This window comes from Coturnix japonica, chromosome 5 (assembly GCF_001577835.2).
Source record: "Coturnix japonica isolate 7356 chromosome 5, Coturnix japonica 2.1, whole genome shotgun sequence".
NCBI lineage: Eukaryota > Metazoa > Chordata > Aves > Galliformes > Phasianidae > Coturnix > Coturnix japonica.
The window spans coordinates 1,600,252-1,623,192 of NC_029520.1; the positions used below are offsets into that span (position 1 = coordinate 1,600,252).

The 22,941-nt window shown below is 40.0% G+C and overlaps 1 protein-coding gene across 15 annotated transcripts in view; it reads left to right on the forward strand.

The window, feature by feature from the left end:
• Positions 1 to 22,941, forward strand: part of NAV2 (neuron navigator 2) — a 181,250-nt gene that overhangs the window by 150,982 nt on the left and 7,327 nt on the right. For 8 of the 15 annotated variants that reach the window (XM_015863388.1, XM_015863389.1, XM_015863381.2 and 5 more), the window contains 21 exons: positions 998 to 1,042; positions 2,353 to 2,513; positions 3,288 to 3,476; positions 5,425 to 5,477; positions 7,100 to 7,123; positions 7,251 to 7,325; positions 9,762 to 9,845; positions 10,392 to 10,503; positions 10,715 to 10,860; positions 12,817 to 12,825; positions 13,205 to 13,377; positions 15,180 to 15,333; positions 15,702 to 15,861; positions 16,554 to 16,654; positions 17,534 to 17,629; positions 18,054 to 18,222; positions 19,496 to 19,731; positions 20,815 to 20,969; positions 21,391 to 21,462; positions 21,854 to 22,050; positions 22,308 to 22,426. In XM_015863388.1, coding sequence (XP_015718874.1) covers positions 998 to 1,042; positions 2,353 to 2,513; positions 3,288 to 3,476; positions 5,425 to 5,477; positions 7,100 to 7,123; positions 7,251 to 7,325; positions 9,762 to 9,845; positions 10,392 to 10,503; positions 10,715 to 10,860; positions 12,817 to 12,825; positions 13,205 to 13,377; positions 15,180 to 15,333; positions 15,702 to 15,861; positions 16,554 to 16,654; positions 17,534 to 17,629; positions 18,054 to 18,222; positions 19,496 to 19,731; positions 20,815 to 20,969; positions 21,391 to 21,462; positions 21,854 to 22,050; positions 22,308 to 22,426 — 2,530 coding nt within the window. The remainder of the gene's footprint in view (positions 1 to 997; positions 1,043 to 2,352; positions 2,514 to 3,287; positions 3,477 to 5,424; positions 5,478 to 7,099; positions 7,124 to 7,250; positions 7,326 to 9,761; positions 9,846 to 10,391; positions 10,504 to 10,714; positions 10,861 to 12,816; positions 12,826 to 13,204; positions 13,378 to 15,179; positions 15,334 to 15,701; positions 15,862 to 16,553; positions 16,655 to 17,533; positions 17,630 to 18,053; positions 18,223 to 19,495; positions 19,732 to 20,814; positions 20,970 to 21,390; positions 21,463 to 21,853; positions 22,051 to 22,307; positions 22,427 to 22,941) is intronic. The other 7 variants (XM_015863390.1, XM_032445166.1, XM_032445169.1 and 4 more) reach the window with 3 other exon arrangements.

Sequence of the window (22,941 nt, forward strand, 5' to 3'; positions counted from 1 at the left end):
GTAGAATGCACAAGGCTGTAGGTTTTGTTGCCCATCTTGGTGACACGAATTGTGAAAGATGTGCTCAGTCGAGTCCCCTGCTGTGTTCATTGTTCAGCTGTGAACTGATACAAAGACATGCCAGTGAGAGTGCACTCAAACACCCCGTTTATCTACCTAAATCTGGATTACGGCATATGGCAGAGTTGGCATGTTCTTCTCGTTGCTCTTGATACTGGGAACATCTTTTGATTTGGGATGGTTGGTTAACTTTTTTTTTTTCTTTCTGAACATTTGCTCATTTCTTTGCCAATTTTTGTTCTGTCATTTGAAACTCTCACTAGCATTTCAGCATCCTTCTGGCATGCTGCTTTTCTCACTGCGTTTCAGGCTTGTCACTTATGTCGTGTAGTCCCAGTGTCATTCAGTGTTGTCAGTCCCTTATTGCAGTTTGGTACGTGAGTGTTTTGTGGGGGGGCTTGGGCTCAACCAACCTTCTAAAAATGAATGTAAAAGCTGAGAAAAGATGACCTGAATTGAAACGTTTCAGTTTGCTGACAAAATTTAAGCTGAGATTAGTACATTTAAACAGCTCGATCCTGTTAGTCCCCATAGCACGCAGCTGCAATGTAATATCGGGCTGCATTCCCTATGTTTAGTGCTGAGCAGGCAGGAAGGTGGTTCTGACAAGCAGATTCTCATCAGTTTTCAGCAACAGCCTGCCAAAATGGGGATTTTTAAGCTTATGCTTGACACACAGTATTTTTACGTTCATTGTGGACGGGAGAAATGGCAGAATCAGTTTGTGAGCAGATGAGCTTCATTAGCATGGTGTCAGCTGCATGCCTGTGAAAAACCACACCTGGGGAAGGAGGTTTTTGCATGTTCCTGTAGAAAGGCCCCAGCACTTTTTGCCTCTGAAGAGGTGATGCAGATGTTTGCACTCCCTTCTTCACTCTGATCTTAACCCTTCCCTGTTGTCCTTCTCTGAAGTTCTTCTCTTTTAACTTTTCTGCAGCGACCCACATCTTGATAGGAACACTTTGCCTAAGAAGGGACTCAGGTATTGGTGTTTCTGTGCAGTTTAACAGCTTTTGTGGTGGCTTTGGAGTTTGCCTTGTGTTTCTGTTGTGGCTGGTGGTGATGGTCGCAGTGTTTGCAAGAGGTGGCAACAATCTTCCTTCTTTCTTTCTTCCTTCCTTTCCTTCTCTCTTTCTTTTTTCTTTACTTCTTAAAGGTCATTATCTACTGTGCTTTTTCTTTTTATTCATCCAGTGGCTTGTCTGCTTAAACAAGAGTTGTGGCTTTTGCTGGAAAGCACCTCATCAGCCATCACTAGGCTCGCTTTGGAAGCAATAATTTTGTGCTTTTGTGGCTCTTACATGCAGTGACATGAGATTATGTTCACCCCAGGGTCCTTGGTGTTCATACAAAAGCAGAAGATACGTTCAGTATCATCCTAAACCTTTCAGAATGGATATGGACATACTCACTTTGGAAAATATATCAAACAGTTTAGAACTCCAGATCTGCTTAATGCAGCTTGCAGGAACTCTTAAGTTGATGCCTTGAAATGGCAGCTGCAATTTGTTCTGTGCTCTATGCATCATTCTTCATAGCAGCTTTATCCCCTGAGGCTGAGTGCTAAAAGCCTTTCTTAAACTGGAATTTTGTTTAAAATGTTTGTGTGGTAGTTGAGTGTGTCTCTAATATATAAAGACTCTCTCTTAAGAATGAAACGTTTGAGTGCTGAAGAGGTAGGTATCAATCGTGCAGAAACCCCCCATTCTTAATTAACTGATACATGTCTCAAGTTTACCTTCAAAAAAGGCTCAGTGTAGTCTCCGTGTTGATTATTTAATTGTTTAAATGATTTAATTTCATTTTGAGATGAGATACACCTCCCTTTAATGTCTGTGTAGTGTAAATTATTAGGTTCCCAACTTGTTTAAAAATCTGATAATGGCTTTCTTGACTAGAATTTGATATGTCGTATGACATAAATCCAGCTAATCTTAGCACCAGAATATTACTATAAGGATACGTTTGGGCATATCCTAAGGAAAGGGAGGGTTTTCCAAGCTGTGTCTTTGTTTTTCAGTCATACTTGTGTAACACACACTGCACTTGATTCTGCAATACTGCACTACACAATTCCTATCATTAGCTTTTTGCTAACTGTTTGTTGGTTGTTGCTGAAGCTGTAGGAAAGGAGAAGTCTTTAAATTTTATACGAAAGCTTTTCCTCCTTTTGTTTCCTCTCCCCCTCCTCGAGCTTTGTGACATTCCATGGTTTTTTTGTTCGTTTGTTCATCTTTCTTTATTCAGTAGTTGCCAGAGTTCATTTTGAAAGAGCCTGTTTGCTTTGTGCAGGTACACTCCTTCCTCCCAACTTCGTAGCCAGGAAGATGCAAAAGAATGGCTACGGTCGCATTCAGCAGGAGGGCTCCAGGACACTGCTGGCAATTCTCCATTTTCATCGGGATCCAGCATAACGTCACCTTCTGGAACTAGATTTAACTTCTCCCAGCTTGGTGAATAACTCTGTGTTTTGAGAATCATAGAAATACTTTGTGTGCTTTGAAAATAGCATGTGACGTAACGTAATGCTCTCGCAGCAGCTCCAAGTACCATTTTGAACCTTCAGGAAGCACTTGGGTTGAAATTAGTGTGACTAATCAGCATTGGTGTCTTGTGTGCCCAAAGGTGGCATAGTTACAGTCACGTCTGAAAGTATTTCCCTTGGAGTCATCAGATGCCTTAATCTAAATCGTGAGCTATTAAGCAGAGCCATTCGTTAATATCTCAGCTTGCTGTGTTTGATAGAATGAAAACTGAGAATGTGAAAACAGGAATGGAAGTTTTATACTCTAAGCACTGGCTGGGAGATCAATGGCTCTTGAGGCAGAATTGAGGTTTCTGTGCTATCTTTTCATCTGAAAATTCTGCAAGAATACCATTTTCTGGGAACCTGACGGCTTCTAAGGAGATGAGGCCTGTTCTGTGTTAGCAAAATATTAAATTAAATGAGAATTAATTCATGCCTATGAGTTATTACTGAGTTTGCCTATAGAAGCATGGACTTATCATGCAATGTTTAGAATGACCTTATTTACTGGAGTTTTCTTATTTATTAGTTCGATTTGCATGCCTCTTATTTGAATCCATTGAAATTAGAAACATGATGAAGTCTCAAGTGGATGACATGAAAAATTTGTGTCTTAAATGTTTTCTGATAGCTGCACCAGCGTGGAGCATGAAAATTTTTGACCATGCAAATAAATTGCCATTTATTCTGTGCTTCACAGCAAGCCCAACCACTGCAGCCCAGATGAGCCTGTCAAATCCAACTATGCTGCGGACCCACAGCCTTTCCAATGCAGATGGTCCCTATGACCCCTATAGTGACACACGCTTCAGGAACAGCTCCATGTCCTTGGATGAGAAGAGCAGGACAATGAGCAGATCTGGCTCGTTCCGTGATGGCTTTGAAGAAGGTCAGTACAGTGTGTGGTGCTGGAAATGAGCAGAAGATGACATTCTCTCCTAAACCAAATGTAAATTTAGTGCTTCATTTCAGCACATGGGTCATTTCAGAGCAGTTTTCTGTGTGTTACCTTAATCTTGTGACCTTATAAGCCACATCCCTCGGTAAGGTGCTTTGACGGGCCCAACCAAATTACATGCTTTTCATTACACCAATGTGGTGAGCGGTAAAATGGTGTTTATTTGAGTGTATAAGTCCCTTATATATGTTTTCCACTTCATCTACACCCCTTCCACATATGTATAACCAAGCAAGGGAGGGCCTATCGCGTTACATACCGAGTGTTTGTGCACGCCTATTACTGTAACACCAATATGTGCAATTGTATTTTAGAGGTCCATGGCTGAGGATCTTCATTAGGGGTTGAAAATGAGAAGAATAACCCCTGTAGGGTTCAAATAACAGTTCCAAAACAATCTGAGTTTGTAGTCTGCACGCAGATGCATGTTAACTGCAGCGAACAGGAATCACATGAAGAGCATAGCTGCCTTCAGGCTCCTAATTAAATAGTCTTAAAGTAGCCATTGCACAAAAGCATTAATTCCTTGGTTGCTCTTGACACAGACATCTTGGATGATTTACACTTAACGATGTATTATAGTGACGATGAAAAATAATGGTGTGAATGCAGCTTCCATCTCAGGAATTACCGTCTCTGCTGGTTCCCAGAAGATAGAAAGGTCTACCTGGTGAAAAATCAGCAAGAATCTGCCTTGTCACATTTCTTTCCCTAAACATTTGCTGTCGTTGCAACCAGACATGGAACATGTGATTAGACAGACCTTGGGCTTGACTCCTGCTGGTTATTCTTATGTTCTTACTGCAGTGCAGTCCTTAACATCGCACTATAAAGATCATTTTAATTGAGAACATTATTAAGAAACAGCAAATGGGTGTGAGGGTTTTTTTTTGCTTTATTGTGGGTTTTTTTCCTTTTAATTGTCTTAAATTCTTCCAGAAGCCAACTTAAAACGTTGTTTACTTCTCTTTCCAGCCTCGCCTTAGGATATAAAGTCAATGTGAAAACTAAACCCATTTATTTTGAGTGTAGGAGAATTTCAGTAGCTAATTAGAGCCCAACTTTTCTCAGTTTTTTTTTTTTTATTTTTCTTCTTTTTATTTGCTGGAGTATTTAGATGAGAGAAAAAGATTTCATCTGATTGGTGTGAAGTTATCTGAAGTTTGAATGAAGGCTTCAGTATTTTGTTTCTAAAAATAAGGCAAGGAAAGGTAATCATGCATGTTTCGGTAGCTCAGATAGTAGCTTCAGGTAGTTGTTCTGAACAGTGTGCTTAGAAAGGAGTGTTCAGATCATGACCACCCATGAGACAGCTCCATTGTAGCTAGTGAAGGAAGAGAGAGATGTTTCAGAAGACAGTGCTGAGCCTCCACTGTAGTGATTTCTGATGGAGGTGCTCTAGATCTTCTTGTTCCTCTCAGGTCATCTCCATCCTGGTCTGTGTTTGGACTGCTTAAACAAAACAGCCTCCCTCTCGTCTCATGTAATGCCAAAGGTGAAGCAGTTAGGCTTATTTCTGTTATTTGTCCTGCTTTATACTTTTCTCTTTCTCCTGAGTCTTAAGATGAGGCTGCTGAAATACTTCATTCTAAATAAATCTTCATTGAAACATTGAAACTTTTTAATCTTGGCAGTGGCACCTCTCTCCCTCAGAAAACTTGTAGTATTCAGTTGTTAAAACAGCTTTACCAAGTTGGAGTTTATGGATTATGCTTTCTGGCCGTCTCTTCTTCCAGCTGAACGTTGTGCAATGATGTAATTAAGTTTATGATGGGTGATGATGGAAGTATTTCCTCAGTAGGCAAATAGCTGGTAAAAGAGATCCGTGGTGTCCAATGTGTGGTCACTTTATTCAGTTTGTTTGTTTTCTTTCCTCCAGTGCATGGTTCTTCTCTCTCTTTGGTGTCCAGTACGTCATCTATTTATTCAACAGTGAGTATAATGGAATGATTGTTTCGCTTTGTTAATCAGAGTTGGTGAATAACTAGTCTTTTTGTACATGTTACTTCTGCCATTCAAGGAGGAGGAATGCTGGCTATGAAAGAAATGTTGGTCTTCATAAAGATGCATGTAGATATTTAGCAGCATCCTCATTAAACAGAGTTGATAATGGTGTAAAAGCAGCAGTTTGTTGTTTGAGTCAGTGCTTTAACAACTCTGCTGAATAGATGTTGCTGCTAGAGACCTCAGCAGAATTGAGGATCTTTGAACTTAATTATTTCATACAACAAATTTGGATGCTTCAAGTCATTCTAACCTTGTGTTTTACTACTGATGAAGCTTGAATAAGTTGTTCAGTGCCCTCGGTATCCAAGCTAGACAGATTAAAACTGGATCGTGCATTCCTGGCATGCTGTGATCACAGTTTAGGAGATTCCTATAAACTGGTCTTTTTAGAAGAAATGAATGATCGATAATTACTTGCGAAATACATGTGAATTGAACGGAATCTTTCAGTTCAAATCATGATGCAAGGATGATGCAGCTCCACAGTTAGCACATATTCACAGCTGAAACAAGACAAAGTGACACCTGGTGAGAACATGGAAGGACTTGCTCTTGGAAGACCACGCATAACTGTTTATGAAGTCAGCCAGCCAGCATAGTGTTATTTCTTGTATTTGTTTCACTGATAAGCAAAGAACATGTGTAACATGGCCTTAAGGCGTTGATAATCATTTGAAAATATTGCTTTCCATTACGAACCTTGCCTCAAGCAAGGTCTGTGTGCAGCCAAAACAGATAACAGAATGGAAGGATGGAAAACAGACCTTTCCTTGTAGCCACAAGAGCCACAAGGAGAGTAGTCAGAAGCTACTGCTTACGTTTCTGGCTCATGTGCTTTCTGTCCAAGCCCAAGTGGTTCTTAATAGTGTGGTTTGACAAACATAATTTTCACAGTGGCTGGTACTGGACATGTTTACGTAGGAGTAGTGGGATGTGTGACTTTTTACTCTGTCCTTCTCCTTGCTGATAGCTTTGGTTAGAAACAAGCCACAGTAGCCAAAATTTTGTCCTCCTGACCGCAGTGGATGGTCAATACATCCACTTTACATACTCAGATAACTAGTTGTGTGACCTCAATTTTTCATCATCACGGTGCCTAGACAGCACCAAGTGGTAGTAATTTTCTTCAGATTGCTGTTGGCAAAAGCATGACCGCCATCCCATGGAGGGCTGAGCATGCGAGGTAGCGAATTGCCAAGGATCTCCCATGGTCTTTGTCAGTCCTGTCTCTTCTGAACCTCATGAAATTCCTTTTGCACTAACCAGGACTTCAGCCTTTCACAGCTCAGACTCAGTGGTGCGCTGGCTGACAAATTGGGAAGTGGAGACAGATTCCTTCATGTAGGAGGAGGTGCTGTACAAGCAACCTGCTTTCTTTATCTCAAGCAAATAATCTAAGATGGAGTATAGACATGAAAATCCTAAATAAGAAATTATTACTCGAGTTCTTGAAAATCATATTAATGATAATGATAATAGTAGTTAAGGTTGTTGTACTGGTTCTGTTGTAATGTCCTCATATATTTTCCTCTGGTTTTATTTTATAGCCTGAAGAGAAATGCCAATCAGAGGTAAGAGCGGTTTGACAAGCATATTATATGACAAGCATAAATATACTGTCAAGACAACGCATTTTCTGTCTTACTGTTCTACTGCTTCATATCATGGTACAGTAAAGAGATCTCTTAAAATACACAGATTCGCAAGCTACGAAGAGAGTTGGATGCGTCCCAAGAGAAAGTATCAGCTCTGACAACTCAGCTAACTGCAAATGTGAGTACAACTCAAAGAATTAACTCTGAGCAGGGAATGCATGTAATGCATTAATTACTACTGCAGATTTTGTTAGTAAAAACAAACAAAAAACCTGAACAGCAACACAAATGTGTATAATATTTATTTTCTATTACCTGTGTATTTTAAAAGAATAACTGCGTTCATATGTGGGACCTTAGGAAAGCTCACATGCTCAGTCCTACAGAGTTACCTTATGCCTTCCCTTATATACTCAACTAGAATGTTTGCTTTGCTTTAGAAGTCTGATAAAAACAGCATCTTCAGATAATGAGAAAGTTGTTGAAGGCTGACTCTTGTTTGTTACTTTCTAAGTAGTGTCTTGTTTCGATATTTAAGTGTGGTGAGCTACAAACAATGGCTGAAACTGGTAGGAATAAGAAACGGTAGAAACCTGCATTGCAAAACATTATGTTTTCCTATTCCATAAAGAAGTGGGCTGATGGAATCATGGTAACAATGGCATATGGGGCTGTGAGAATTAATTTGCAATGGCCTTAAGAATGAATGTACCTCATTTTTGCCAGTGTAGGCAGCACCTCTGGAATTTGGTGTTTACACTTGGAGAGAAAAAAACAGTTGAAGCCAGGAAGTGTTGAGGCAATGCTATGCATGACCCAGAGCAAGTTTATTTGTGTGTTCTATTCTGGAGTCACAGATCGAAGTAATCTGAAAAACAGAAGCTTACTGCAAAAATAAGCAGGTCTAGAGTAAACAAGCAGCAGATAAACAGTCATCAGCTTGGGTCATACTGACATCCTCGGTTGTGGGAATAGATAAATGTCAGAGCACATGCTACTGAGGAGGACATTGGTGTCCATCAGCTCTTTGAATAGGTGGAATACTAAACTTGGCAAGATCCCCTTACATGTGCTGTTTGTTAATCCATGTAATCATCTTTCTCTCTTTTTAAATGTTTGCAGTGTTTTGATGAGTATTACAGAACACTGTTTCACCCCCACACCCCACTCTTCCCTCCCAATAGAAACTTTGCAGTCTGCTTCTTAAATAAATGTTTACGTTTTCAAACACGTGTAGTAATGGTTTAGCTTACTTGTTATTTTCTCACAGCCTCAGCTCTGCTTATTTTCATAGGGGCTGGTGGGAATGAGAGGTGCACATCTCTGTGTTATTGTACTGTTCGTGTTTGTTTGCAGTGTGAATGTGAGAGCTATTATTTAGGGTAAGTCAGCTGTGTGCTGATGATGACCAAGTCTGGAATGACTCTGTGAAAGGCTGTGCCATATAGATATATTTAGTTGAGATGATGTCTGTTTCTGCTTGGAAAGATTTGACACAGTTTTGTTGTTTCAAGTAGATTTTAAGTTGAAAAATGATGGAGTTGTGATAATTGTAGAACATAAAGATCATTGAGCTCCAACCCTGCTGTCATGGGAACCATCCAAGCACCAGGAGGTTCTGGATAGTATTCAGCAGGTTGGACCTTTATAGCAAGTCAGGTGCCCCCAGGTACTCAGAGACCACGGAGTTAGTTGCAGAGCATCAACTGATGGAGCAGCTTGCAGACTAGCCACAGGACCTCAATAGTGTTGTCTGTATTTCACCTCTTTACAGAGGTTTTAGTTCTAACATCAGTGTCAATGCTTCGCTGCTTCAGAAAAGTTAAACAAATGTCCTTGGTCTCTGGAACTTTTTACAGCATCTTCCTACAGGTTTTTGGAGTTCTTATAATTGTTGTAGTACAGATGATACAGATCTTCACTTTTTAATTAAAGATTAGAAGCATTCAAGGGAATCCTGAAAATTCTCTGAATCAAACCTATCCTCCAACCTTTAATTTTCTGTTTCAAACTCCAGTTCTGGTTTTCTGTTGTGCGAATTCTGAATGCACGGGGGAAATATTGACACAGAAGGTTTAGCCTGAGTTGAAAAATGAACAGCAAGAGATGTTTAGAACCATGGGTTGCTTTGTATCATTTCTCTTCCCTGCGTTTTGTGGTAGGGGGTCCTTCATGTCATTGCTTGCAGTAGCTTTGAGACATAGCTCAGTAACCAAGGAGGGCCTTCCATGCCTGTTTGTTATCACTTAATCTGTGAGTTTCAATAAAAGGAATCAGTTGTGTCATTCTGTTTTGACAGAGTGGCAATGTGTGTTTTCACTTGATCACAGAATGTAAACAGATTTAAACAACCCAGAAGAGTGCATGAACTTGAATAGCTTGAGATGGGGCTCCATAAAGGACCTTATCTCCCAGGGGCCAGAAAGGTTTTGTTGATATCAGCCATACCCTGGTAAACATTTTCACAATACATGCTCAAGCCCTTTGACTCACCGCTATTTTCTCTGTATCATTGATGTGATGAACAATGAAATGCAGTAGGTGATGTGTTCAGATACGTGCACAAATATGGTTTGGGAGAGAACCAAGCACTTCTGTGTCATTTAATTTTCAGGCCCACCTTGTGGCAGCATTTGAGCAGAGTCTGGGAAACATGACGATCAGACTGCAGAGCCTCACCATGACAGCTGAGCAAAAGGCAAGTGTACAAGTAGAGTCACAGAGTCACCAAGGTTGGAAAGGAACTCCAAGGTCATCCAGTCCAACTGTCCACCTACCACCAGTATTTCCCACGAAACCATGTCCCTCTGTACAACATCTAAACTCTGTTCACTCCACTCTCTGGGCCTGGCCCTCCAGCCAGTCCTTTACCCAGCAAAGAGTGTACCTGTCCAAGCTCCAGGAGAAAACAATGGGAGATAATGTCAAAGGCTTAAATAAATTTCTTCCCAGTGCATTCACACTTGAGTCTAAAAGAAGTGCAGAATGTTTTCCAGGACAGTGTATGTGTATATACATTATTCCTCTATTACAGAGCATGTATATCTTTTGTCTTAAAATAACAAAGCTATTTTGCATCCTTTTGAGGATCTTGCTTCCACAAGTGTATACCAAACTTCATTTTCCTTTCCTTGGACATAAATACTCCAAAAATTCTGTCAAACCCCAGTGCTTGGACTGAAAGGTGGTGCAGCCAGGTACCAGCTGCATTTTCTGACATATTACCACTGTTTCCTTTTCTAAGGACTCAGAACTGAATGAGCTAAGGAAGACTATTGAACTACTGAAGAAGCAAAATGCTGCTGCCCAGGCTGCCATTAATGGTGTCATCAACACACCTGAGCTCAGCTGCAAAGGTGAGAAGTAATATATTTGAGTGGTTTGGGTCTGAGGTTTTAATCTCTTCATGAGAAATAAGCATTAGGAGCACTGCGTTGAAATAAACAGAACCTCAGCTGTGGTTAGTGATTGCTTAAGTGCTTTTTTTTTCCCATTTCAAACTCTTCATTTGAGATTAAATGATTAATACAGGATATCATATTGAACACCACCTCTGTCGATGTGCAGGAACTGGAGCTGCTCAACCCGCAGACTTGCGGATCCGAAGGCAGCACTCTTCGGATAGCGTCTCCAGCATTAACAGTGCTACCAGCCACTCCAGCGTGGGAAGCAACATAGAGAGTGATTCAAAGAAAAAGAAGAGGAAGAACTGGGTGAGTGTATGTTAATGGATTGTGTGTGGTTTACATAGAGCTGTCGGAACATGCATGGTGAAATGTAGCTGCTCAGCTCCTCCCTCCCCACATGCAGCAGGTCAGCACAAGAACTAGGTGCTGTTTAAATCCTGCGTAAATACCCTTTGGAAGACTTAATTGAGTTGTAAGTGATGTATATGCTTGTGTTGACGCTGTGTAGGATTGAATTTTATGTTAGCAGCCAAAAGGCCGGTCCTAAAGTAGAAAGAGCTGTCAAAAATCAGTCTGGCTAAAAGTAGTATGGTGTCCAACCCCTCAGGGAAAGCTCTGTGTTTGCCATTAAAATAGAACAAGTCCACAATGAGAGATTGTTTCTATGTTTTCTTTTCTTTTTGCATTATAGGACTTTCTTCTTTTAAGTAAACATGTTAGACACTTTAAGAGCTTTATCTGGAATGTCACTGTGAAATTCTACACGAAAAAAATACCAAATTTGAAGAAATTACTGTGATAAACATACCTTATTCAGGATTTTGCAATACTTACCTTTCATTTCCCATTTTTCCTTCTTTGCTCATCTTGTACTGTGTACAAGGTACCATGTACTGGAGGAAAGGTACAATGTATTAAGCTCCATTTTGAATTAGACTGTAACTGCCTTAGTGACCTAGTCTGAATGTAGTTTGGACTAAAGTCCCTAGATCCCATACTGTAGCCAGTGAATCATTCCACCCCTTCCCTCCCACTGAATTTAGATCTCCCTGGTTCTTTAGGGATCTTTTCTTTAGAGCTACAAAATGCGGCTTGAGCTGGGAAAGTCTGATATGTATTTGTGCAGTATCCCCTTGGAAATGTTTATGAAACCTCTTGTACTTAAAGTACTTCTTGAGCAGGCTTTTGTTTTTTTCTCTTTTATCACACTTGTTTCATTTGAATATCTTGTTAGCTCTTCCATAACTGCAGTATTGCTGCCCTCCTCATAACAGCACTGGTTAAACTGAAGCAATGTCATTTCCTTGTGCAGGGTTATGCATTCATTATAGAAAGGGTAAATTGCTGCATCTTCAAATTGTTGGCAGCGCTTTTAGTTATTGTGACAAACCTTCTGTAACCACTAAGCTTTGGATAAGGTAAAAACTTGTGGTATTTCTACATTAGTTTCTCACTGTCATGTAGTAGGTCTCTACGTTGGCCTACACTTCTCATTTAACACACAACTCTTTAAAGAAGTTGAAGGAAACACGGTGAAGAAGACAGGACAGTGTTTTTATTGTGTTAAATATGAATGCATTGGTATAAAATGAAGACTGGAAATTAAACCAGAATATAGCAGTATCACTCGCACTTAGTTAATTTCACAAACATTGCTGTTGTTCTCTACCAAGAACCTTTTGTTATGTATAGAAACAACATGGCTGTTTTCTCAGGGCTGAGACAAGAGATGTTCAGCATTTCTCATTAGACTTCGTCTCATGTAAAAATAGCTTTCATCTCATATTTAGCAGCACTGTTTACAGCATGTAATTTTGAGATAGCTTTAGATGGATTGCTTAAGCTGTTTGGTAAATGGTAGGCACACTCAAAAGAAAATGAGTTGCAGGTGTGTAGAGAAAACTCAGTGTTTTCAGTATTTTCACTTGGTGGAATACCTGTTCCTGAAAGGAAAAGCAGGATATGAAAGTGATTGTTAGCTAGAACGTTCCATCTGAGCCAAGGGGAAAATATAGCTGTAGTAGTTAAAGAGACCTGGGTCTGATATCTTCTCCAAATAATGCAAAAAATGGTTGTATATTGTTTGAAGAAGCTGTTTTTAGAAAATACAGGGTTCCAGTTTTAAAGTAACTCTCGTACTTTATTGATTGTTGGTCATGTTTGTCTTAGAAATCCAAAGCTTTCCTTATTACGGGCTTTATCTGTTAAAACTTGTCTTTTTTCCTTCCCCCCACTTCCTCTTGCTTGTGCTTCTTCTGGCAGGTCAATGAGGTAAGGAAGACCTACTTTAAACTATGAGATACAAAGCTAACCCATGCATTTACATAACTAACCATTTCAGCATCATTAACCTCGTCTGAGCCACATTATATCATAGCTGCAAGTTGTTACACTGTTGCTCATCTCACTGAACATAATTTGCTGTAAAAAATTAAAAATAGGAAGTACTGATGTCCAGTCCTATTGACCTTATTAATCTCACAAAGTAGTTAAGGAAATAAAAGCTTTTTTATTCTCTTTTAGCTCTGTTAATAACTTGTGAGTATGGCTTTATTGTTTGAAATATTTGCATGTTGGAGTTTTGCTCTGTGGCTTTTCGTATTGGATGCATTCTTCATGATGTGCCTACTGCTGTGGTCTTGTTTTTCAGTTACGCAGCTCCTTCAAGCAAGCTTTTGGTAAAAAGAAGTCTCCCAAGTCAGCATCTTCTCATTCAGATATTGAGGAGATGACAGATTCTTCATTACCTTCATCACCAAAGCTACCGCACCATAACTCTACTGTTTCGACACCGCTGCTGAGAGCTTCTCATTCCAATTCTCTGTAAGTTATTTTTGTTTCTATTTTTTAAATGGAAAAATGGCTGGAAAGCATCTTAGTACACTGTTAGAGAAAAGAAAAATGCTTTGCTTGAGCATTTTATGTGCTAGTTTTATGGGACATCTCTAGGCTGCTTTCTAGAAACAGCTGATGGCAAAGTGTATCTTACAACATCCCGTCCTGTTTGGCTCCTCTGAACGAGAATCTGCAAATCTGTAAAAGGACTGCAAGAGTTTGACAGCTGTTGAGTTATTGCACTGCTAAAACCAGACCACAGCAGAAGACATAGTGGGCCAAGCAGGGTAGTCTTGTACATCTGTGCTGGTCTGCTGCTGCTGGTTGTTCCTGTTCTTGAGCAGTACTTGCTTTATCTCCCAGAGAGGGGCTGTGTTTGGGTAAGCAGATTTGATAAAGTCCTTAACCCCATCATAATGGCAAAACAATGAGCAAAGAGCAAACATTTCAACTGGGTGGGATTTATTTTGAATGTTCTGTACCATAAGGAGAAGCCAGGGAAAGATAAAAGAGTTTAATTTATGTATTTGGGGAATTAAAGGCATGTAAGCTGACTTTCAAGCTCATACCTTTGCATTAGCATCCGGGAAGCTAAAAATCATTGCATCTTTACCGTGGGATAGCTTAATTTTTCATTGGGGAGCTTCCTCTGCAAAACATGCTGAGTATGAATAGTGTTTACAGCAAGGAATGACCTTGGAGTGCAGAACTAATTGGATCTCTGGCTGCTAATGATACAACAAAGCCATGTTTGGTGTTTTGTTTTCTCTCTGGGCTATAGACAACACTTTTTATAATAATCTGCAGTAATGGAGTCCCCAGTTAAAATGACAAATTCAGATAAAGGTAAGAATTTACTGAAGATCAAATGGCGTGGTTTAGTGATATGCCTGAATTTTTTAAAGCTTCTCCATTCTGTTGAATGGAACTCATTGAGTTTTTGGTGACTGCAGAAAATTGGGTTTTAGAACTCTGAGGCCAGAAAATTGTTCAAGATGACCCCATCCCTCCTCAGTCAAAATGCAGAATACATACTTCTCATCTTGGAAAGAAAGCAAAAAGCTTAAACACAAGAAAAAGAGTAAACACATGAACTGAGGGAAGTATAGAGCAAAAGTAAAGCATGTATTTTGGCATACCAGCTTTTGGTGGAGAAAACTTCTCTCATTAACCTGATTTAAAGAGACACATTGTAGGCGAAACATCCCTCAGAGCATGCAGCTGTGTAGTTCATCTTTGTATACATTCACTTATGAATGTGCTGAAATGTTACTCATCTAGATTTTTTTTATTTTGCGGTGGTTGTTTTTTTTTGTGGGAGAAGGGAATTAAAATGCCACCAAAAATGTTTTGAGCATGAGTGCTTTAAAGCAGATGGGAATTTATCATGCTTGAATAGGTGTATAGAGTTCCAGAGCCCTCCAGAACATTTCAGGGAACATTTAAAGCTCACACCTGGTGGGCTTTAAATCTTTCTGTAAAATCATCAATCTTCAGCCAACTGCTGCTACTACTTGCGCCTGCACCTCCTTCATTACTTAGATTTTGCTTTTCAAGTAGTTATTTTATGGCAACTACCACAAATGAGATTTTTTTGGTCTCCTTTGTTTCCATGGCTTATTTTTCTTCTGGTTTATAGTATCGCTAATGAGATAAGCCTGAACTGTTATCTACTCCCTGTAGAGTAAAAAGTGGTACTTCTTTCCTCTTGTATTACTAATTGCTGGTGAAGCACCACCTAAGAAGTAACATGTGTTATAGTTCAGTGTCTCCTTTTCACTCTTTCCCAGTATTTCTGAATGCACAGACAGTGAAGCAGAAACAGTCATGCAGTTACGCAATGAACTAAGAGACAAGGAGATGAAGTTGACTGACATTCGTCTAGAAGCCCTCAGCTCTGCTCATCAGCTTGACCAGCTTCGGGAAGCAATGAACAGAATGCAGGTAGGAAACAACCACCTTAGATATCAAAGTGTGTGTCGTTGTTGTGCCATTCCACCACACAATAAACATCTGAAGGGAGGTGAATGTGAAGTTCTCAAATGCTTATTAAAAAAGCTGAGTTCATGATTTCTCCCTCCCTCAATACTGCAGCACTTATATGTTCCAACCTGAGAAGGCAATGGGGAAACTATTCTTTTGGACTCTTTAAAAATTCCCAATCCATCTGCCTTGAAGTAGCTGCACTTCAGTGCTTAGTGAATTCCCACATACTTAAGTTTTCTAAAACACTTTGAAAAGTTTTATGGAAGGGGTGTTATTTTTAAGAGTGTTTTTGCCATGCCTTCTAACTACTGATTTGTCTTTTCAAGAGTGAAATCGAGAAGTTAAAAGCAGAAAATGACCGACTGAAATCTGAAAACCACGGCAGCTGTAGCAGGGCTCAGTCTCAGGCTTCCATTTCATCCTCTCCGAGACATTCGGTGGGCCTCTCTCAACACAGTTTGAACCTCACGGAGTCAACTAGTCTCGGTGAGTTTAATGAGAAAGATGGTGGGCAGGTTTTATCCTGCTCTGGGAAGGTTTGGTTTGGTTAGCCATGGAAAAATGAAAGCATGAAAATTATTAGCAGCTAAGGTGAGGAAATATGTCAGGAGCTGGCATAAAGCCTTCTTTTAAAATGTCATCATAGCTTCGCTACACCCTAGACTGGAGTTGTCCAAATATGACCTCAGCTGCTGAGCGCTGCATTCAGAAACTTTGGATGGGGGATATTTTGTAGGAAGGAAAATGCAAAGTAACTGACTAATAATTTCTGATGACCATTGTTACCTTAATCTGGTAACCTCCTAAGTCACGTCCCTCGGTAAGGTGCTTTGACGGCCACAACCAAATTACACGCTGTTCATTACAGCAATGTGGTGAGCAATAAAATGGCGTTTATTTGACTCTGTAAGTCCCTTACATATGTTTTCCACTTCATCTACACCCCTTCTACATATGCATAATCAAGCAGGGGAGGGCCTATCACATTACATCCCGAGTGTTCGTGCACGCCTAATACAACAGACTATCTCTTTTAAGAGTGACCTTGGTATTTTGGAAGGAAGTCAGTGAACCTGGTTCTTACGCTTTACCTCCAGGCATGAGAATGTTAGCATATAGCAGAATAGCTTCCATTGTTAAGATATAGCTCTGAAGCTTTTCATGTTTTCTCTTCACAGACATGCTGTTAGATGACACTGGTGATGGCTCTGCCCGCAAGGAAGGAGGCAGACATGTCAAAATAGTTGTCAGCTTTCAGGATGAAATGAAATGGAAGGAGGTAAGTTGCATTTTGTCCCGAGCTTTGACATATGAGTGACTTTGCCTTTGAATTCTCTGCTGTGTTCTTACCTGGTTTGGAGGCTTCTGTTGAAAAGTACTTCTAAATTGTTTAAAATTTATATATATATATATATATATATATATATATATATATANTATATATATATATATATATATTTAGCAAAATAGTTTACCGGAGTGTTAGTAGTGATAGACAAAACACTTGAATTCTCACTTCTGTAGAAATGCTGAAAGCCAACAATACCAGTTCAGGTTGTCTCATGGGACTCATCTGCAATGGTTTTCTACTTTACAGTTTCTTAATGGTGCCATCAGCACTGGCCGTGAACCTATGTCAGTAATGAAGGACTGCTAGGCCATGTGTCGGTGATGGAGCTGATAATGTTACAAGTTAAGCTTTTCAGAATCTCTGAAAACCAGGTCAATTTTTCAGCTTCAGGGAGTTAATCTGCACATTGGGAGGGTGTATATTTAAAACTCATATGTTAAAAGCTGCACAAAGCTCTTAGGCTTTTGTGTTATTTAGGGTTAAATAAAACGTGAGCTAATAATGGAGATGATCTAGTGGAAGTTACAGTGAAATGCTAGAAGCAACGATAGGCCACAAAGACAAATACTTGTTAGATCCAACCTTGATTGTTTATTTATTAATAAATGCCTTTAGCTTATCACTGGGTACCACTGACGTATTCCCTATGTTTGAGTCTCCCAACACTGTAAAAAACTTACAGGGGAATACGGATTTTGCTGTAAGTTAAAGAAGTAACAACCACACCAAGATTTTAAACTTAAGCAGACTTGACTGACACCATTAGGATTTATTTACTAAGTTGAATATGTGTTTGTTTGCATTTAGGATTCAAGGCCTCGTACCTTCCTCATAGGCTGCATTGGAGTGAGTGGGAAGACCAAATGGGATGTTCTGGATGGTGTTGTTAGACGGTTGTTTAAGGTCAGTAAGTAACATCTGCTCTCTGCTTTGATTGTTATTAGTATTCACGCAGTATTTCACAACAGGATATCTATACAGAGGCTCAGATGTATGTTCTGGTGTGTGTTTCAGCATATGTCCAAGCAGTGCTGAGTTGTACAAAGATATATAACTTGAGACAAGTCTGCTAACTTTATTTTCCATGGTTTCCTCACATATATATATATATATATATATATATATATATATATATATATATATACACACACACATATATATACATATAGCAGTTACTTGCTGATTCACTATGCTTTATGTTTGAGGGTTAGTGTGTTATTTTGAACAGGCTTTGTACAGCATTGAGCAGTAGTTAACTCAGTGTGATTACCTACAGGCACAGCAATTTCAATGCCTCGTAAATTTTCCCCTTCTTTCTTCACCATAGGAATACATCATTCACGTGGATCCAGTGAGTCAGCTGGGGCTGAATTCAGACAGTGTTCTGGGATACAGCATTGGAGAGATCAAACGCACAAATAGTGCCGAGACACCTGAGCTGTTGCCCTGTGGCTACCTGGTGGGAGAAAACAATACTATTTCGGTTACCATCAAAGGTAATGCCATTTGATCAGTGGGTAATTACACTTTTATCAAAGCATACCATGTCAAAACACTCAGAGTAGAAACGTTTTTATTGTCTTTATTTTTCCTGTTCTTTTAATTACTCATCGTTCTGTTTTCATTTGATGAAGGCAGCACTTGGAGTCTATGATTTTAGTAGATCTTCAGTCTGTAACAATAGGAATAATTCTAGTCTTAGCAGCTTTCTCTAGACCGCTTAAATTGGTGCCTGAATTTGTACTTCAGAGCACATCACACCACAGGCAACACAGCAGAATTGTTTCAGCAGCAAAGTACGTTTGGAAATGACTAAAGCATACATGATAACATTTTTCAATCAGATATGAATGTATTTAATCAATTTATGGGAAAACAGTTACTCACATGCACCTTTGAGGTATAAAGCTGCCTATATAAATATTTAATATTCCAGGTAACCATCGAGGTGCAAACATTTCTCTGTCTGATCTGCCAGCTTCCCTTTCTTCTGTTTATTTTGAAGCACCGTGTGTTTTGTCTGAGCCAATTCTGCCTAAAGTGATTGCTGACATAGCATAAATGCTTATCAGTAGGAGTTTTATGTTAGAAGAGATAGCTATCAGCAGACAGAGAAGGATTTTAATTAGAAGTGTTTGGGAAATCAGGGGGAGTTGATGATAGCTGGTTTTTTTGTTTTTTTTTTTTGTCTAGTGATTCAAAAGTAAACAGGTAAATTCTGGATGAATGTGTGCTGCATGTGACAAAATACTGTAAAACAGATGGCTTATGGGTGAAAGGTGTAGCCTGAAATAGAATCATAGAATGGATTGGGTTGGAAGGGACTCCAAGGGATCACCTCCCACCACGGGCAGGGCCACCACCCTCCACATTTAATACCAGCCCACGCTGCCCAGGGCCCCATCCAACCTGACCTTGAACACCTCCAGGGATGGATGGGGCATCCACAGCCACACTGGGCAGCTGTTCCAGCACCTCACCACTCCCCTGGTAAAGAACTTTCCCCTGATATCCAACCTAAATCTTCACTCCAAGTACACAGTGAGACGCTGGGACAGCTGAAGGAAAATCCGGGTGGAAGCCTACAGCTCACTTCTGTATGTCTTTATATGTGTTGTTCCCTGTTGTGAGAGATAGCAAGGAGGAGAAGGGATTTCCCTGTGAAGTAATAAACTGCTTGGTCAGGTTGGATCTAAACAACAACAAAAAGCAGGTAATTGGATACAAAATAGAAACTCCTACAAGTATTACACCTCTTTACTGTTGCAGGTATCTGTGAAAACAGCTTGGACTGCCTGGTGTTTGAGTCGCTGATCCCAAAGCCCATACTGCAGCGCTATGTCTCTCTCCTGATGGAACACCGTCGGATTATCTTGTCTGGCCCCAGTGGCACTGGTAAAACATACCTAGCAAACCGGCTGTCTGAATATATGGTCCTGCGGGAGGGCAGGGAGCTGGCTGACGGAATTATTGCAACCTTCAACGTGGACCATAAGTCCAGTAAGGTGAGGACACAGAAATCACGCTCGTGCGGTACCATAATCCCCAAAGGAGCAATATTTAAGGTTTGAACTGTGGGTTCACCCGGTGATGGGTGTGAAATAGCAGGCTTCCAGGTGTGTATTTGAACACTGAAAGGTGTTAGGGTTTTCAGGTGGCCTGAGGGTTGCTGTGGAAGTTAAATGCCTGCATAAAGTTCTTATTAACTTAAGAAATCCCTGTTGCAAGTGAATGTTTTTCCCAAAAAACATGGAATGCATCTGCAGGCTGTCAGAATTCCTGCAGCTGCAGGTATCAGCAGTGGTGATCTGCATATGTTGTCTCTGTGGTTACTGTTGTCCAGACACATTCCTGAGCTCATAAGGCATGTCTCTGTTTTTATGCGCTTTTGCTTTTGCCAAATATACCTTCAGTGAATGTCCAGGTTAAAAAATAATAGTAATAAAAAAGCAGCATGTTTGATGGCCTTAGGCAAATCTTGCTCGGGGAAAAGGGATGGTTGAGAGATGCACTGTGTAGTTTCTGCTTTAAAGATGGTGAGAGCATTTCGGCTACACCCAGTCACTCTGCAGTAGCACTCAGCTCATCATTCTTACTGAAGGCATCTACATTTGGCCTCTACTGGGGAGTACTTTATACCAGATCGATTTGGTCTGGTTGGTTTTGATATATAAGCACAGTTGCAAGACCAGAGAACAAGCTTAGCTGGAATGAATGTGCCTGTCTTGCTTGGTGTATAGGGATTTCAGTATGTTCCTGAAGAAGAAAAGTGCATTTCGGTCTTCTGAATGTCATATCAGGACAGCACAAATGAGGGGGAAAAGAGAAGAAAAAGTAAATGAAAAGACAGAATCTTAACCCCTCTAAGTCCTTATCTCATACATTTTTCTGGATGTTCAGTATAACCTAAGAAAGGGAAGGAAACCCAGATTTTTCTGCTTCCTTGTGGAAAGTGTGCAAGAGACAACAGTCTCTTGCTTTAGCTGTCTCGGCAGCATCACTAGCTAATTGATCTTAACTGTTTTATCAAGACATCTGGTGAAGGCTCTGTTAATGTTTGGATTTTGTTTTCATTGTGTGCTTTGCAGGAACTCCGCCAATACCTGTCCAACCTGGCAGACCAATGTAATAGTGAAAATAATGCTGTAGATATGCCTCTTGTTATTATTCTGGACAACTTGCATCATGTTAGCTCCCTAGGAGAAATCTTCAATGGACTTCTAAATTGCAAGTACCACAAATGGTAAGGAGAGCTTAGAACTCATTCCATATCCCAATAATGCAGTCCAAGAATGACATTTCCAAAGTATGACCTGAAAAAGGAAGTCTAGATTGATCTAGATTGATCTATAATCAGTTCCATAGTCGGTAATTAAAACATAATAGAGGATTTGGGTAATTTGCATTCATTTAGTGCAGTAGATCTTTAGTACCAAGAGCCATTTTTAGTGGAAGATGCTGCTCCAAAACTTCCATTTTGCTGTCAGAATTTGATGTTCTCATAAGCTTTTGAGAATCTGGTTGTAAGTACGAAGTCTTTTTTGACTTGCACACACACAAAAAAGTTTGAATAACCCTTTTAATGTTAAGATCTCACTACTTGGTTACTTACTTTGTTTACAGGTTTGATTTACTTCTGTTTTTTTGTTTGTTTTTATTAACAGTCCGTATATTATTGGCACAATGAACCAAGCCACCTCGTCAACACCGAATCTTCAACTTCACCATAATTTCAGGTACTGTTTATTCATGTTTCTCATTTCTGTCTGCAGGCTCACAGAAGAGTAACGGCTGCTGGGTCACCTGAAGTTGTTCTTCTCATCTGAAATAGGAGAGAAATACCATTCCCTAGTAGCTGCTGCCCTAACCTTGTAGCTTTATGTTATCACAGGTTGGAAAAGACGTCCATCCAATCCAACCATCTGTCTACCACCAATATTTCCCACTAGACCATGTCCCCTAGCACAACACCTTCTATTATTTTAATAACTGCAGTTAATAAAACCTTGACTTTTCAAAGGATTTTTAAGATATTTGATCCTCTTAACAAGGTTGAAATATGACGATAATGATTTTGTTCTCCAGCATTAAAGAATAATGATGAGCATTTTTCCTCTTCTGCCACAGATGGGTGCTATGTGCTAACCACACCGAGCCAGTCAAGGGCTTTCTTGGCCGTTTCCTGAGGAGAAAACTGATTGAAACAGAGATCAGCGGCAGGATGAGAAATGCAGAGCTGGTTAAAATTATTGATTGGATTCCAAAGGTCTGGCAACATCTGAACAAGTTCTTGGAGGCTCACAGCTCCTCTGACGTTACTATCGGTAAGTGTTGTGCCCAGTCTGCCAAGAGTTGCATTTCCAGACATGCATCAATGTGTATGTTTTATTTCCTCGTACATTAGGTATAATGTACCTCATGAATTTCTTTGTACCTCTGAAGGGAGAACACTACACCAGATTACTACTCTTGTTCTCCAGTCCTTGCCTTCTTTCTCTAAAGAACTGGAAATTGTCATTTGATCCTATTTTGTTTCATGTCACAGTGATTTGAGTATAATATCTGAATTTCCCTTTCCCAGGTCCACGGCTCTTCCTCTCTTGTCCAATAGATGTGGATGGTTCAAGAGTTTGGTTTACTGACTTATGGAACTACTCCATCATCCCATATCTCCTGGAGGCAGTTAGAGAAGGGCTGCAGGTAAGCCAACAGAAATCAAAGCTCATTAATCTTGAGTAACAGAGGGCAACACAGCATCAGATGAAGCTGAATAGCAACAGAGTTTTCTGTGGATATAACTTTGTGGATATGACTTTGCACACAAAATACCTGCACATCGGTCAGAACGTAGTCCAAGTTGTCGTTAACTTCAGGGAGAACAATCAAATAGTGATTATTTCTCAATCTACTGGATGAATTTTCAAGTAGAGCTCTTCATAGTTCTTTCAGAGCCTGTAGTGAATTCATCACTTGATTGTCTGTTCTTTGTGTATCATTCATACACTCTAGCAGCTTGGATAGTTTGGGGCACTGCCATACGATTCTTAGCATCTCTGTGACTATGAAGCATGTTGGAATCAGGAGGAAGGCTTAAAAGGGAGCTTTGCTGTGGATTTACTTGCCAAGCAACTATGGAAAGAATGACCTTCTTGGTTCTTCAGTTCTCAGAATAAAAATAGCAGCATGTAATTTAAAAGGTTGTTGTGGCGACAGCA